This window comes from Rhynchophorus ferrugineus, unplaced genomic scaffold (genome assembly GCF_030347505.1).
Source record: "Rhynchophorus ferrugineus isolate W39M unplaced genomic scaffold, kcgeb_rfMv2 rfM8, whole genome shotgun sequence".
NCBI lineage: Eukaryota > Metazoa > Arthropoda > Insecta > Coleoptera > Curculionidae > Rhynchophorus > Rhynchophorus ferrugineus.
The window spans coordinates 15,062,789-15,079,039 of record NW_027472587.1 but is presented as its reverse complement, the minus strand read 5'-3'; the positions used below and the strand labels follow the sequence as shown (position 1 = coordinate 15,079,039).

Genomic DNA, 16,251 nt, shown 5'->3' with positions numbered 1-16,251 from the left:
AGAAATAACTACAAAGTTTTCAGTAGAATTGAAGAAATAACTACAAAGTTTTCAGTAGAGTTGCTGATAGATGACCATAACTGACATAAAAGAAGTGTTTCAATTTAAAATGCAACACATATGGTATTTTGACCATTGGAGAGTTCTTGGGAAAAGTTTAACGGTAAACCAAAACTTTATTTTTATATTATTACTTTTGAGGCGATATTTAGCACATTTTAAAATATGCAATAACTTTTAAAAATATGGTCTTTGTCCGTTCAATGTCTAGAATACAACTAGAAGAACTTCTTGATTTCTTACTTTTAGTGCTTCATTTAGTGTGTTAATTTTGTTACAAACTATAATATTTGTGCTAGTGATCAGAATATCTACTATTCATTTATTAAATGTACAAGTTTAGCAACATTATCAGTCTTAGAACACTTGGAAAATTGTTAGACTGATTAAAAGTTGCGATAATTACTTAGGACAAGACTTTGTCGAATTGTAATTGTATTGATAATAAAATATATTCTTCAGTAACAACTTAGGCATATTGAAACTAGCAACATTCGTTTTTTAAACCAAAATAAAAATTCAATAGCTATTCAAAATTCATTAGTTAACTCGCCTCAGATAGGACAGTTCTTTGTGCCGAGAAAGGCGTATCTCCAATGTTCTGAGAAAGAATATCAAGTCGTTGACTTCTTTAAAGTAGTTCGCCTCTTCGTCGGACGTCAAATTCTCGTGGTTCTCCGTGTACCATAGTTGCATAACCTGAGCTTTCTCTGACGTCTGGAAATTGTAAAACCATACATATTTGTACGACATAGTACTGAAGATAATTACAATTTCGAATTGTTTCTGGATATCATTGGCCCTGTTAACCAGCAGTTCCTTGAACTCTGTCAAGCATTGATACTTGACTTCCAGTGCTTGCTTGTAATTCAAGTACGAGGGATTCCCGAGTCGTGCCAAGTATGGTGATAAATAATCCACTTCCTCCTCGACTTCTTTTTCCTTATACAGTCTCTGTTTCTCCTCCTGTTCGAGCATTCTCTCCCGATAGCTCTGGTTCTGTTCCCTGTTGTATATGGAGACGTCCAGTTTAGTGAAGGCCATCTCGTGCGCTCGTTGCAACAAGAACTCTGAAATCTAACACACGCGGGATATTTTAAAAAATGATTCGGGTTTTTTTACTTGATTCTCGAAGTCTCTGATGCTGTCGATGACTTCCTTTTCATCCTTGAGCTGCTGTTCTAGTAACAAGAAGAGCTGCAATTGTCTTGGGGGTTTGGCTCCGATCTGCGCCTGATAACCGGTGGTTAGTTCGGGACGAAACGTCATGCCCTCGCCCATTTCAGATATGGGAGGTTTAATGAAGTTCCTGGTCGACGCGGTGATGTTGTCTTTGCCGTAGTGGTACTTCAGGTAGATTTCGCGATCTTTGATGTTAAACTCGCGTCTGCTGAGGTCGTTATAGGCGGATATATCTTCATTTCTCGTGAATTTTTGCACTATTCGCTGGAAGGGAAATGGCGTTGCAATAAGGATCGGTACGGAATGGATGCTTTACCTGAATGGGACGTCTGTTGGCTTCGTTTAACGATGACATTACTCTGTCATATACCACTTGTCTGTAATACAACCTGAAACAATGTGGCGCCTCAAATTTAATATGTAAAATAGTGTTTTAACATTATACTTGTCTTCTCGGTCGCAGTAATGTTCGGTCAACAAATTAGCATCGATTTCTATCATCGAGAGCCCATCGAACCTGGCCTTGCTGTTGAAGAAAATTATTCGCTTAATTTCCATGTCATCGTCGCCGGTTTTATAGTAAATATGCTCTGGAAACAACCGATTTTTAAATGTTCGCCAACAAAATTACGAGAAAACCTACTAACGACGCTGTCCTCTCTACCAGGACAAAAATATTCGGTCATTCTGTTAGTTTTGGTATCGAATATAGTCCTGATAAGCTTGTCGTGTCGGTTTTCGTATTTCTCCTCCATCGATTCCACGATGGTACAGTTGAAATCCGTGTATCGCGTAATTTTTTGCACCAAACCATCGTCGAGGACGTATGGGGCATATTCCTCGACCAAAGTCCTCTTGTACTGCGTCACTTTGGAACCTTCAGGAAAACGTCTCTTCAAAACTAAAAAGATATATTTTTTAAATAATTAACTTATTAGTTTTATTTATATATAAAGGGTTGCGTGCATACTAGGTAAGATTTCTTCCTGGCGTCATCTGTACGGTATTATTAGTATTAGTGTGTGTGTTATTCGAGAAGTTACCTTCGTTGGGAATGTTAATTTTCGTAGACCACGGATAGGGTACGTCCAAATGCTTTTCGTCGAACATATCGTCGATGTCTTCGTCTCCAATTTCGGCGGCTTTTTGTTCGCGCCATTTGATCGGTTCACCCACCAGGAGGTGTTCCCAATTGGTTGTGTCTGTTAAGTCGTAATTCAATTTGTTTAGACCATGGGAGCAGTCTTGTAGGTTGACCTGCAAACTCTGCAACTTTACACACTTGTTGAATATCGTTTTTTTGGATTAAAATTTGATTCTGGGGAACTACCTATTGTTTTAACAGGGGAAAAACGTTGTAGACGGTGGTTTTATTCAATCTTTTACTGACATTACAGCGTTGACGAAATTTCTGCCAGGTTTTTCGATATATATGAGACTTCACCATGGAGTATAGATACTAGATCTTTCAGTAAGTCCACGGAAAAGAAATACCGGTTTTCAATAGTATTTTCCAGTAAATTTATTTTATCAACACAAAAATGAATTTGAACACTTTCTTAGTCGATATATGAAATAGAGTTATGCATTAGAACTGAAGGGCTGTTTCCTTCTTAAATGTCTTTCCTTTCTGTTGTTAACTCCTTGGATATAATGGGAGTACCATTGTGAAGATATTGTACTTGCTATGTCTTAAAATTTAACTGAATGTTTATGTTATATTTTTATCGAATTTTAAATATTATAGTGGCGTGTAATTTTAATTCCACTGTGACAAAAAGGTATTCCGTGAACTTATTGAGCTCCTATATCCTATCATCTATTATTCGAAGTCTATTAGTTTTTTTAGAATTCTGTTAAAATTAAAATTTAATTTATTTTAAACTTAAAATTTTGTTACCAATTTTTAGCATTCTTTAGAATAGTTTTCAAAAGTAGAATAACCCAATCCTTACAACGATGATACAGTCCTGATATGTCTGATATTTATCAAGTGTTACTAATATCAAGTACTTCAAAATTTAACTTTATGCAAACGATACTTTGACAATTAGGGTTCCTACAAAGGGGATATAAGATTTTGGCTCTATATGACATTTTGCCGAAGGTTCATTGAATTTGTAAAGACAAGTTTAACCCACGGTTAAAGTGAACACCTTCACGTGGCTCCTTGGGGTAGGTATTTTCTCGATTTTTAGCTGCGGATCGCGAAGGTCGTGAAAGTTTATGGCCCCGAATTTCCAGGTATTATTTTGTAACCTCTGAAATTTTGACCGCAGAAAAGTTGTTTCACTGGCGAAAAGAATTTTATCGCCTATAAAAATTAAAAAGGGCTCTGGGAACCCAGGTAGATGAGAAGGCATTACTGATTACTGACTTAACTGTAACAATATATTTTCCTGGCATTTAGCAAAATTTATTAGGTCTAATTTGATCAAATAACAGGTCAATTGAAAAGTCCCCGGCCTGACATACAGATGGCGTTACTAGAATTAAATCAACATTTTTTTCAGATAGCCCTGACCCTCAAAAGAATGCTCGATGGGAAGAAATTTTCGTCGAATGAAGAGGTGATCGCCGAAACTGAGGCCTATTTTGAAGCAAAGGACAAATCATATTACAAAAATGCTATCGAAAAGTTAGAGGGTCGCTATAATCGGTGTACCACCCTTGAAGGGAATTATGTTGTATGAAAAAAACTAATTTTGCCAAAAAATGTGTTTTACTATGGTAGGTCGGGGACTTTTCAATTGACCTGTTAATGGTTAAAAGAAAAATTCGAATTGTTCCGAACTTCATCAACTACTTTTGCAAGAGTCTAATTTGATCTAATATTGCTGTTGACCTCTTTAATCCCACTATAAGGATTAATTGTAGAAGGTTAAAGGCTATAATGTCAGTGATTACCCAATAATTCTCATTATTCCACAAACTCTCGATGCCACAGTACAAATCGGTCTCCAACGGATGAGACATGCCAGTGCTGGGTTCAATAAACACCATGGGTTCGTTGTTTCGTCCTCCTGCACCCAAAAGTATCCAGGCGTGGATCCTCCGCCCTTCTAGCTCGTCAAAAGGCCTCTTTTCTTCTTCCTGATTGAATTTAGTTATTATTGATGCTATTAAAGAAAAAAAGTGAATTGAAACAACCATAATTTTTTCCAGCTCAAGTTGGGCTTGTTTCTCTTCTTCTTCTTTTAGTTGATCCAGTTCGCGCTGCTTCATCATGGCGAGGAACTTGCTCTCCAAACCCTTGGGAGTGACTATTTTGTATTTTTCATCTTCCTCTATAGCTTCTTCTTTGGTTTCTTCTTCTGATGTTGGTGGGTACGGGCAAACCACTCGACACATGATTCGTAATGTTACGTCTTTTATTGCATATCTATAATAGTATGGTAAAATTGGGTTTAATTATTCGAATATATTTAGTCTTTATTACTAAATAATTATATTAAGTTTCCTGGACGTATACATTTATAAAATGCAAAAATAGCCCTGTATTATAGAAAAATATGAATGTATATTTTGGGATGCTAATAGTTGCTGAATGCTATAAAATAAAATGCCTAAAAATTAAATAAATTGCATAATAAATGAAACAAAAAATGAAAAAAAAAATTACAATCACAGAATAAATGGAAACTGATATTCAGTCAATGTTGCGATGAAGATATAATCATTTTTCAGATTCGGATAACACTATTTGATAAAGCAAAAAAGATACAGTTTAGGGACATCTTATCTAAACTACTGTTATACCCATATCTTGGAAAATATTTAACTTAACTAAAAGCTAGTGTCACCATGTCATTAAATACGTAATTTTACATATATTCAGTCATTTTTATTATTATACATTTATTTAAACCAAAGTTACACAGAAAAAATGAAAAATTGACAAAAATGCTAATTTTTCTGAGTTTATACATGGAAAAAAGTGTAAAATAACTTTGAATTACAGAATAACAATTTATATGATGTGTATTATGATGAAAAATAACATAAATTAATCAGTTTTGAGATTAACATGTACCAGAAATAAAGCTTCTACAAACAGTTAGTTGTATAGGATTTAGACTAATTTTGCTTAAAATATTATTACATCATAAGTTCAGAAAATATTCAAATAAATCAAAAAACAGTTTCATTATCTAAATGAGTATATAATTTTACAAATATCCTGCTATTTTCATTAAGGTACCTTCGTGTAAACCCTAGTTTTAAGTAGATAAGTGAAAATAGTCAAAAAGCGCGATCCAAATCTCTTACCCGGACACTACATAAGCTTCATATCCTTGACCGATTAATAAAGAGCATAGGGCAGTGGCTATCTCGAAGGAATGTCCGCTTTGTCGCAGAAATGTTGTGTGAGGAGAATACAGATGTCGTGGCTGAAAAAGAAAACACAAAAAATGCAATCATCGCTGTTAATTTATTACAGGAAAATCAAATAATTATCAATTTTCACCCAGAATGACATTCAGATAAATTAACCATCAACGGACAAAATCGATAGTCATCATTTTAGTTCTCGTTGCGCCTTAAACCAACCCTGGAATGTTTTTATTGCCGCCAGTCCTTTCTTCTATTATGTTTGTTTCCAAAATACAAACATAAATATCGAGTCGATAGCGTTTTATACATCATAAAGTAGCCGGTCCCAAACAACACCCAAAAAAAAGAACATTGATACTAAATAAGGGCCAGTTCGAGGACAAACCGGTAAAATTTCAATGAACCATTGACGACTAATTGAGATACATATAGTAGTAGTTGAATTTCAAATTGGTTTATGGGTCCGTCTTTTTTATAAGTTTTATAATTATTAGAGTTTGTTTCTCGGAATGGAATTCAAATAAAAATATTGGATGACTCATTATGTTTGAACATATTGATAAATAATAAAATAATCAAGAAATACCGTAATGTCCAGAAGTGGACAAATATTAATATAAAATGTAATATAAAAAGTAATTATTATTATTTATAAGTAATATAAAAAAAGCTAAATTTGTTTTGTTCGTAATTTAATTTTGTGTATATTTCAGTCGGTCAGTTAGTGATCAGTTATCAGGTAGCAGTCAAAATAATATTGTAAATAGATAAATAGGTTTAGGTAGGTATTAAGCTAAATTGTGTGTATAGAAAAGAATATAAAATACGAATAGTAGATAGGTTAAATAAGGTTTTGTTTATTTTTATTTAGTTATTACAACGATTATTATGTATATATTTCATTTTAAACTGTTTTTTTTGTGTGTTAAAAATCCAAGTTTGATTATTTTTTAATTTTAGTTAATTTCTTAATTATTTTTTGAAGTCCGCTCAGTTTTTTTGTTAAAAATATTTTATTTTTCTCTTTTTAGTGTAATATACTTACTCAATTTTTTTTTATAACATCATTATTAGATACGCATAGTACAATGTTAATTATAAATTAATTTATTGCTACTTTTCATTTGTACTTGGATTAATTCACAAGCAAGGCGAGTGCGAGAAAATACATCAGTATGTATTCCTCAATTATAAAATTATAATAACTTAAGCTATAGTTTACACTAAAGGTATACACTTTATATAAGTTCGTATGGTTTTGTTCGCTTCAATCTCCTGACATCCTGTACGCTGTTCAGCAGTTCTATTGCTTCCACGTTAGTATGATTTAGTAATTTTCTTTGGTGTTTCAAGGCGAAATCTTGGATAACTTTGCAAATCTATTTGATTTCCAGGTCATCGTTGGTTATGTAGCGATAGGCATTGGTAATCAATCGAAGAACCTCGTTTTGACAGCGTTGTATGACTAGTTGATTTGAATTTTTAGTGCAGCCCCATATTTGCACCCCATAGGTCCAAATTGGCTTTATAAATGTATTATAGATCAACCTCTTTGATTTTAGATCAAGTTGAGAGTATCTTCCGACTACCCAGTACAGTTGTTTTATTTTGGCTCTAATGTGTTGCTTTTTGTCTAACATGATTTTTTCAATTTAATCTACCATCAAGATGCTTTCCAAGGTATTTAGTTGATTCTGTCTGAGGAATCGGGCATCCGTTGAGTGATATAATTAAGTTTTTGTTATTTCGCCACAATGCAAAATTAACGTGGACAGATTAGGAGCTGTTAAGTTGAATTTTCTAATCTTTCGTCTATTTGTAGATTTTGTTGACGGCCACTTGTACTTTTTCTATTGCCCTAGGCAGAGATATGTCGTTTGCGATAATAACTGTGTCGTCAGTAAAGGTTCCAAGTAGTGTTCCTTTTCTTGTTGGAATGTCAGCAATGTAGAGCAGATATAGGAGAGGTCCTAAGACGCTACCTTGTGGAACACTCAATAAATCACGCCGTTATTTTATTAAATATTACAATGGGTAGGCCAAGTAAAGGTGCCGCCCCTATAAGGAAAAATAGGAATAAAGAAGCAATGATGATTGTCCACCACCTAGCCTAGGAGATTTGACAAATATTCTAATTAAATTAAAACAAAAATTTATTGTACCCGCAGGGACTTGAACCCGCTACCTCCGTTTGGGAGCTGAACGCTCTAACCATTACACCATAGAAGCAGTTGTTATCCATATTTCTATGGCTTCCCTTATGATATGGTTAGTGCTTAAAAAACTGAATGACTTTTGCACTGAACGACCGCGATTATCCGTCATATCAGTTCAGAAATAGTATTATATACAAATATCTGATTATTTTAGATTAAAAAAAATATGTGAAAATTTTGTACGTGCCTTTGAAATTTGAGAGTTTCCCCCGACTTCCTCCCAATCTCGGAAGTGCACTCTTTCGAATAAAAAAAAGAATTTTGAAAATCGGTACATAATTCCGAACATAGAACCTCCTCCTTTTTCGAAGCCGGTAAAAATAAGAAGAAAGGAAAGTCAAGGGATAAAATCGAGTTTAAATATGTTTTTCTTCACAAAAAAAAATAAACACGAGTCGCAAGACGAGAGAAACAATATCGTACCGAGTTCAACATAACATGAATCGTTTGGAAAAGAAAATTAAATGATCCGGACCATTGCCAAAACGAAAACACGGCGATTTTACGCAAATCCGTCGCAGATTAAAAGGGATTATTGCGCTCTTCATTCCGACGACAATTTCGTTATCCACAATGGAGTATATTAATTTAAGCCCGACGAAGCCCGGCTGTTAATTACCGTTGTTTGGTTTAATTGTCTTCTAATATCCGTGATATGATTTTAAACGAGTCGCTGTTTGTATGGGCACCGACGATGTTCTACGACCTAATTGGCCGGCTATCGACTTATCGGCGTTGTGCGATAATCGATTTTAATCGTTACTTTTGTTTTCCGGGGGGCGAAGGGGGGGGTTGTTATCTGCGGATCCGGATTTAGTTTCGATTTATGGATAGTTTCTTTCAGTTAACATGGAATATGTTATACCAGATGTACCGGAAAGTAATTACCGATTATTTCGAAAAAAAAACTACATAATTTACATTACATTTGGTTCTATACATATTGTCCGTGTTTCAGGCAATTTATGATGCCATCCCAAAAAAACTGCATCCGTCTCGCTCTTGACCAACGTAAAAAGCTCGGAGCAGTCCTTCTGGACCTAACCAAAGCCTTCGACGAGGTCTGGCACGACGGTCTGATTGCAAAGTGCGTGCGGTTAGGCCTCCCAGAAGGCCCTCCCCGCTGGCCCCAGCCCTTATTTAACCTCTTTATTTCAGATCTGCCAAGAAAAGAGCACATTAACGTCGCGTTTCACGCTGACGACACTACTTTCTTCACGACCTCCAGGTTCGAGGTTACAATTAAAGAACGTTTACAGAAGCAGCTCGATCATGCGATCAAGTGGTTCAAATTCTGGAGGTTGCCAATCAACCCTCTGAAAACCCAGGCCATTATTTTCCATGAGAAGCGTCACGCGCTGCGCTTCTCGCAACTTAAAATCGAAACCGCAATAATTCCATGGCTGGATACCGTCACGTATCTAGGTCTCCACTTCGACTGACGGTTCGGTTGGCATTCCCAAATCCAGAAAAGTTCGGGGATAGCGAACCTGCTATTTTCTCCGATCTGCTCTTCTAGCAAACTTCCCATTTCCATTAAATGCTTATTTTACAAGATGTTAATTCGGTCTGTACTCCTCTACGGATCTAATGTCTACTTCAAGTTTGTTACGGCCAACCAGGTAAAACAGTTTTTTTTTCAAAAAAGTTTTCCAAACTAAGCTCCTCAGGAGAATCTTAAACCCTCCATGGTTCGTCAGAAATAATCAAATTCATAGGGAAAATGACACTCCAGAAATCAAGAACTTCATATCTCAATCATTCCACAAACAACAACTCAGCTCAAGTTGTTCTGAAAATGCACTTATTCGCGAGCTAGTCGACATGCTGGGAGCTTAGCACAGCATCACCGTTAACATCCCCCTTCTCCCCGAACTGCCAATTGACGCACAAAGAAAAACTATTCGACAAGCTCTTCTCCGACTATCCTGATCACAATGCTATATTAACGAATGGCTCCAAATTTACAAATGGTCTAGCGCTGTATTTTACCTGTATATGTGTTATATCGCGCGACCGTTATAGCATAGATTGCTCTGTGTGTTCGAGGAAATGAGACCATTGAAGCTGAACATCATCATGTATCGCCGAACAGGTCACCATTTTTTAAATTTTCCAACTTCTAAATTTCATAATCGTATTTTAATTTTACTTATTTATACTTGCTTTTGTCTTTTTTGTATTTTAATTGACATTATTTAATTAATTCGTTACGTTTATTTTATTGTTTTCATATACCTTGTCTTGGGATCACTCCTGTATCTGCTCTATACTGCTGATATCCCAACAACAAAAGGAACCGTACTTGGAACATTTGGCCACAGTTATCGTGGCAAAGATGTATCTCTGTCTGAGGCTGTAGAAATAGTAGAAGTAGCGGTCAACAAGTTCAAATGTCTACAAAAGACTAGAGACTGGAAAATACAGCTTAATAGCTCGAAATCTGTCCATGTTAATTTTGAGTTGCGGCGAAACTACACTTTATTACAATTGGGCATCCATCACTTGACTTTATCCAATTCCCCAAGCAGAATCAGCTAAATACCTCAGAATGTATCTCGATGATATGTTAAACTGGAAACAGCATGTTACATATTAGATCAGATTAGATTCAAAGTCAAGCATCTGTACTGACAACTTGACCTAAATCAAAGAGATTGGTTATCAATCAATCATAAAGCCAATGTGGATCTATGGGGTTGCACTAGAACATCAGACCAACTAGTAATCCAAGGCATCCAAAACGAAGGTCTATGATTAATTACCGAGGCAAAATTAAATGGATATGGGAACTGATCCGAGATGTCGCCACAATAGTGTTGAAGTAACTAAAATTATAAAGAAATAAATAGACATTAATGGACAGCCAGGATACCCCAAATCATCACATACATTAATTTGATAAACGAAAATCTAATCAATCGACAAACAACGGTCAATTTTAATGGCCGTAATCCCCTCGATTTGAAAGGCTTTTTGAGTATTGGCAAAGCCCGAATGAACGGCAGACTCGTTTAAAATCATACCGCGAATATTAGAAGACAATTACAATCGAACAGCGATAATTAACAGCAGGTTTCGTCGACTTTGAATTAATACGCGCCATGGTCGATAATATTTTATCCTAAAATTTATTGATTTAACGTTATAGATCAGTTTTTTGATTCGATATTGGTTCAAAATATATGGAATATTTCATTTTTTATTAATATACTATTACTAGTGGTTGCCTGCTAACCTAACAGGTCAATTGAAAAGTCCGCAGCCTACCATACTATAACACATTTTTTTGGCAAAATTAGTTTTTTTTATTCAACATAATTTCGTTCAAGGATGATACACTGATTATAGCGACCCTCCAATTTTTCGATACCATTTTTGTAGTACAATTTGTCCTTTGCTTCACAATAGGCCTGAATTTCGGCGATCACCTCTTCGTTCGACGAAAATTTCTTCTCAGCGAGCATTCTTCTGAGATCTGAGAACAGAAAATAGTCACTGGGGGCTAGATCTGGAGAATACGGTGGATGAGATAGTAATAAGAAGTCCAATTCATGGATTTCTGCCATCGTTTTCACTGACTTGCGACACGGTGCATTATGTTGGTGAAGCAGAACTTTCTTTTTCTTCAAATGCGGCCGTTTTTCGGCGATTTCATCCTTAAAACGGTCCAATAACGCTATGTAATAGTCGTTGTTGATGGTCCTTCCTTTCTCAAGGTAGTTAATAAGAATTATTCCATGCGCATCCTAAAATACAGACGTAATAACCTTGCAGACGACTGTTGCATTTTCCGACGCTTTGGAGCGGGTTCATCGTGTGCAATCCAATGAGATGACTATCGATTGGATTTCGGAGTGAAATGATGAAGCCAAGTTTCATTCTTTGTCACATATTGACGTAAAAACTCGGGTTTATGGCTTGATCATCTTCAAACACTGCTCCGAATCATCAACTCGTCGTTGTTTTTGGTCAAAAGTGAGCTCGGGTAGCACTCACTTTGCACAGAGCTTTCTCATACCCAAATATTTGTGAATTATATAATGTACACGTTCAGTTGATATCTTTAAAGAGTCTGTTTTTGTCGGTAACAACCTCTTTTGGGCTTCCAATGCGTGCACCGTCTGCGGTGCTCATTTCACCACGTCTAAACTTAGCATACCAATCCTTGATGGTTGGTTTTCCTGGGGCAGTGTCCGGAAACTCGGAATCAAGCCAAGTTTTTGCTTCAACTGTATTTTTTCCCTTCGAAAAGCAGTATTTTATCAACACGCGAAATTCCTTTTTATTAATTTTTTTCACAATAACAAAAATTGCTTCATTCAAAATGTTATAATTCACAAAATAATGAACCGACAGTTTTCAAAATTATACATGCATCTTTTGAAGGTTAGGGCTAACTAAAAAACATATGGATTTAATTCTAGTAGCGCCATCTATATGTCAGGTGTGGGACTTTTCAATTGACCTGTTAGATTACAATTTGTTTTTACAATAATTTAAAAACTTAGTTAGTCAGTATAGTGATGATATTCATGTATTAATTACAAAGGTTTTCAACAAAAAGCTGTTTGAGTACTTCGAACTAATTTCTATATCTTATGGCATGTTGAAAGCGAAAATAATATGGAAAAAATTCCAAGACGTCAATATTTATGAAATTTCGTCAGGACTGTTTTCATAGATTTATCAAAAAGAAGTCTTAAATCAGTTCTGCATCGCAACGGCGGTTTTTGCTGCGGTACAACCCGGCATATCACCAGATGCAAAACAAAAAGTTTGCACCGCCAACATTCAACTACAATATAAATTTTAAGCTTGTTTAAACTCCAGGAACCAGATTTCGATCTTTTTGCTTTTAATGAAATAAGGATAAATTGGATTCTAATCATCTTTTTTAATATGCCATAGTATGTGAGACTTTCTCATACTGTAAATTTTTTCATGTACCATACACTTTGGCATGTGTTTCAATGCAAAACATTAATTGATAACAAAAAAAAATTCAAAATTAGAGAAGATGAACGTATTATATCCAATAGTAGGTGAACCTACTTATTGCATGCGTGTCGTTAGTCTGCAATAACAGTTATTATGACATCCTATGACTCCTGTTAGATTTATTAGCTTCATCTAAATATATATAGTATAACTCTTTATTAGCTCTAACTGAGGACTGAACATTATTACATTTTACCATACATTTTTGAAAAATCGATAATTTTCTCAATATGTTTATCACAATTATTGCATTTATTAAAATGTGCAAACAATGTTAATATTAAATATGTTCTTAGGCTTTTGAACGGTAGTATTTGATTTAAAATATTTCATAAAGAACTATTGATAACGTTTCATATTACTAATTCTACTAGTCTTTACATGAGTTTCCACCACTTTAGAAAGTATTACCACTTCCTTTACTATCGTAACATGTTTGATTATAGCTTTTTTAATTTCATAGGGCTGAATTTCTCAATCACGGAGTGATATACAATGAAAAAATATTTTTAATAAAAAAATTCAACCGACTTCAAAAAAATAAATAAAGAACTTAGACACAGAAAAAATTTAAAAATTATCAAACATAGATTTTTAACACAAAAAAACGTTTTAAAATAATTTATGTAAATAATAATCCTTATAATAACTATATAAAAATAAACAATAACCTTATTTAACCCATTTACAACACGTATTTTATATTCTACTATATACACACAGTTTAGCTTAATACCTACCTAAACCTATCTATCTATTTACAATATTATTTTAACTATTACCAACTGATCACCTTGAATTCGCTATGAGCATAAAATTAATTTAATTTTGTGTATATATCACAAATTTATATTATTATTTTTGTATTGTTTGAGCTCGGCACCGACTTCGAACTGATCAAATTGGCTCATACACAAATACTTGATTATTTTAGATAAAAATATGTGAAAACTTTGTATGTGCCTTTGAAATTTGAGGGTTTCCCTCGATTTGCCACCTTCTCCCCATCATATCCCGACTTGGTTCCAACTGGACCACCTCGGAAGTACACACTTTCAAATAAAAAAAGAATTTTTAAAATCGGTCCACTATTGACGGAGAAATCGGCAAACAAACATTAAAAATATATATATAGCGGAACACAGAACCTCCTCCTTTTTTGAAGTCAGTTAAAAATTGACTTAAATTTTCATCAGTTACAAAATAAAGTGCGAACGCTTGCCAGAAGAGTTCTCTCAGGCATTATTAGTTTAAATAAATGAAAATGTAGATATGCTAAACCGAAAATTACATTCTGATTATTGTATGCGATATATAAAGTTGAATCACGCTTAAAAATTGTTGTTTTATTAGTTTGTTAGATTTATACTGGACATTGAAAACCGTTCGCACCATGAACGCAATCCGTGCAAATAACACTCGTTTAAAATCATATCACGGATATTAGAAGACAATTAGACCAAACAATGATAATTAACAGCCGGGGCTTCGTCGAGTTTAAATTAATACACTCCATTGTGGATAATGTAATCCTCCGTTCTGAATGAAGAGCACAATAATCCCTTTTAATCGGCGACAAATTTGCGTAAAATCGTCGTGTTTATTTTTGGAATGTAAACGATCGTTCGACTGTTTTGATTTGTTGTTTTGATGACACTCGGTATTTCTATGCAATCGGTGTTTCCTATACGGTGAAAAATGGGGAGGGGTCAACCCGGGGTTCATTCATGAAGACGATGAATTAAATTGAATGAAATCGTGTTCAAGTCGACATCATATTTATATAGGGTGTACAATTTTTTTTTCTTGTTTGTTACAATTTAAATTACAGTTTCTTACATAATATGATGGGGAAAAATAATCTCGGTTTTTCTAATATATAACATGCTGCATATCACTAATAATACTTATTCAATGAAACGGTAGCACTAGGGTTGTTATTTGTATTTTTTGCTATAATTTTCAGTGGTAGTATAAGTGAGACGGAGATGTACCTTCACGTACTAACTTTAAAAAAGAAAAGGAAAAAAATAATTACTGAATACTATTAATTTCATATTAAACGAAGTAGAATTTGTTTTATATATGGATGTTCTGTGGATCTGTAAAAAGGAATGGAATGTTTCTATGAAATCGAATAATACCCTACAAATCGATTATCGTTTTATCGTATTTTAACATGTTATTATTATTAACATGTTAATATAGACGATACAATAGAACTTAAACATACAACTAATCATAGAAAAAAAACTAATGCATGACATAATTAAAAATTATCACACAATAACTACTAGATAATTTTAAATAAAGTAAATACTTTTACGCGTTATTTACAAGCAAATTACTAAAAAAATCATAAAACTATATATATTACATATAAATCTATGTAAGCATAAATTGGGTACATTTTTGTCAAGGTCGCGGCTAGAACGACAGGGTCAGAACGTTAAAAACTAGTCGAATGAAACTAGTACAACCAAAAATTGTAACTAAAAGTACACTACTGAAACAGTCATTGTAAATAGTAACAAAATCAGTCGAACCAAAAATAGCGACTGAAACAATCGATGGTAAAAACTAGCCAATTGTTAAACAGTCGATCGTGCAGTACAAAAGTTGTGTATAACATCTACACAGATGACAAATTCTGAATTTATACGTGTAAGTCTACAACAAAACAACAATCCATTGATTAAGGCTTCCAAGATGAGCCAAATGCAACAAAAGTGATTATCGCCAGTTTCTTTGGAATAATTGGACATTTGACAACAGTGTAGTTAAAGCAACATAGAACGGTGAATTCTGAATGGCACACAGCTATTTGTTTACTTGTTTACCAGAAAGGCTTCGTGAAATATGAAAAATAGAAGCGGCAAGGAGAGGATCGTTCTTCATTATGACAACAGATATCCGCTGGAAGAACCAGATTTGGCACCAAGTGATTTTTTATGCTCGTATATCAAAAATAAATTGCTTATCCAACAATTTGCGGTACATATCGATATAACCGTTGATTAATCCCAAGACCATGTTTTGGAGCTACCGCAACGAGAGTGGAAAAAGTGTTACAAAGATTGGTTCAAACTCAGCGACATGCAACTTCATGCGACAGTAACTAATCATCATGGACAATAAATACTCCGAAAAATAATGAAGCTATTTGTGTTAAAAAATTACTACTGCCTTTTCGTTATTGGAGTTAAAATTTAAATAACAGAACTTGTATAACACGTTTGAAAGACGACAGTCTAGAGAACATTAGTTTATTCAGCCTAAAGCATGTTTTGCTTTTTATTCTTTCAGATAACAGAAATCCAGCATAAGCTCATTGAAGATCGTGCAATGTTTATGGTGGTCTTCTAGAAATTTTGATGTTAATCATGATCTTTAGCCTATAAAGCTGATGTAAATAGATCATGGAAAACTCTTTATTTTCTAAACATATCGACGTTGT

General features: G+C 34.3%; 1 protein-coding gene across 1 annotated transcript in view; it reads right to left on the bottom strand.

The window, feature by feature from the left end:
- Positions 1–16,251, bottom strand: part of lobo (coiled-coil domain-containing protein lost boys) — a 170,050-nt gene that overhangs the window by 840 nt on the left and 152,959 nt on the right. Inside the window, exons 3-12 of the mRNA XM_076411688.1 lie at positions 5,512–5,633; positions 4,393–4,624; positions 4,150–4,335; positions 2,286–2,499; positions 1,886–2,143; positions 1,688–1,832; positions 1,559–1,631; positions 1,183–1,506; positions 832–1,137; positions 614–777 (exon numbers count right to left, since the gene is read on the bottom strand). Coding sequence (XP_076267803.1) covers positions 614–777; positions 832–1,137; positions 1,183–1,506; positions 1,559–1,631; positions 1,688–1,832; positions 1,886–2,143; positions 2,286–2,499; positions 4,150–4,335; positions 4,393–4,624; positions 5,512–5,633 — 2,024 coding nt within the window. The remainder of the gene's footprint in view (positions 1–613; positions 778–831; positions 1,138–1,182; positions 1,507–1,558; positions 1,632–1,687; positions 1,833–1,885; positions 2,144–2,285; positions 2,500–4,149; positions 4,336–4,392; positions 4,625–5,511; positions 5,634–16,251) is intronic.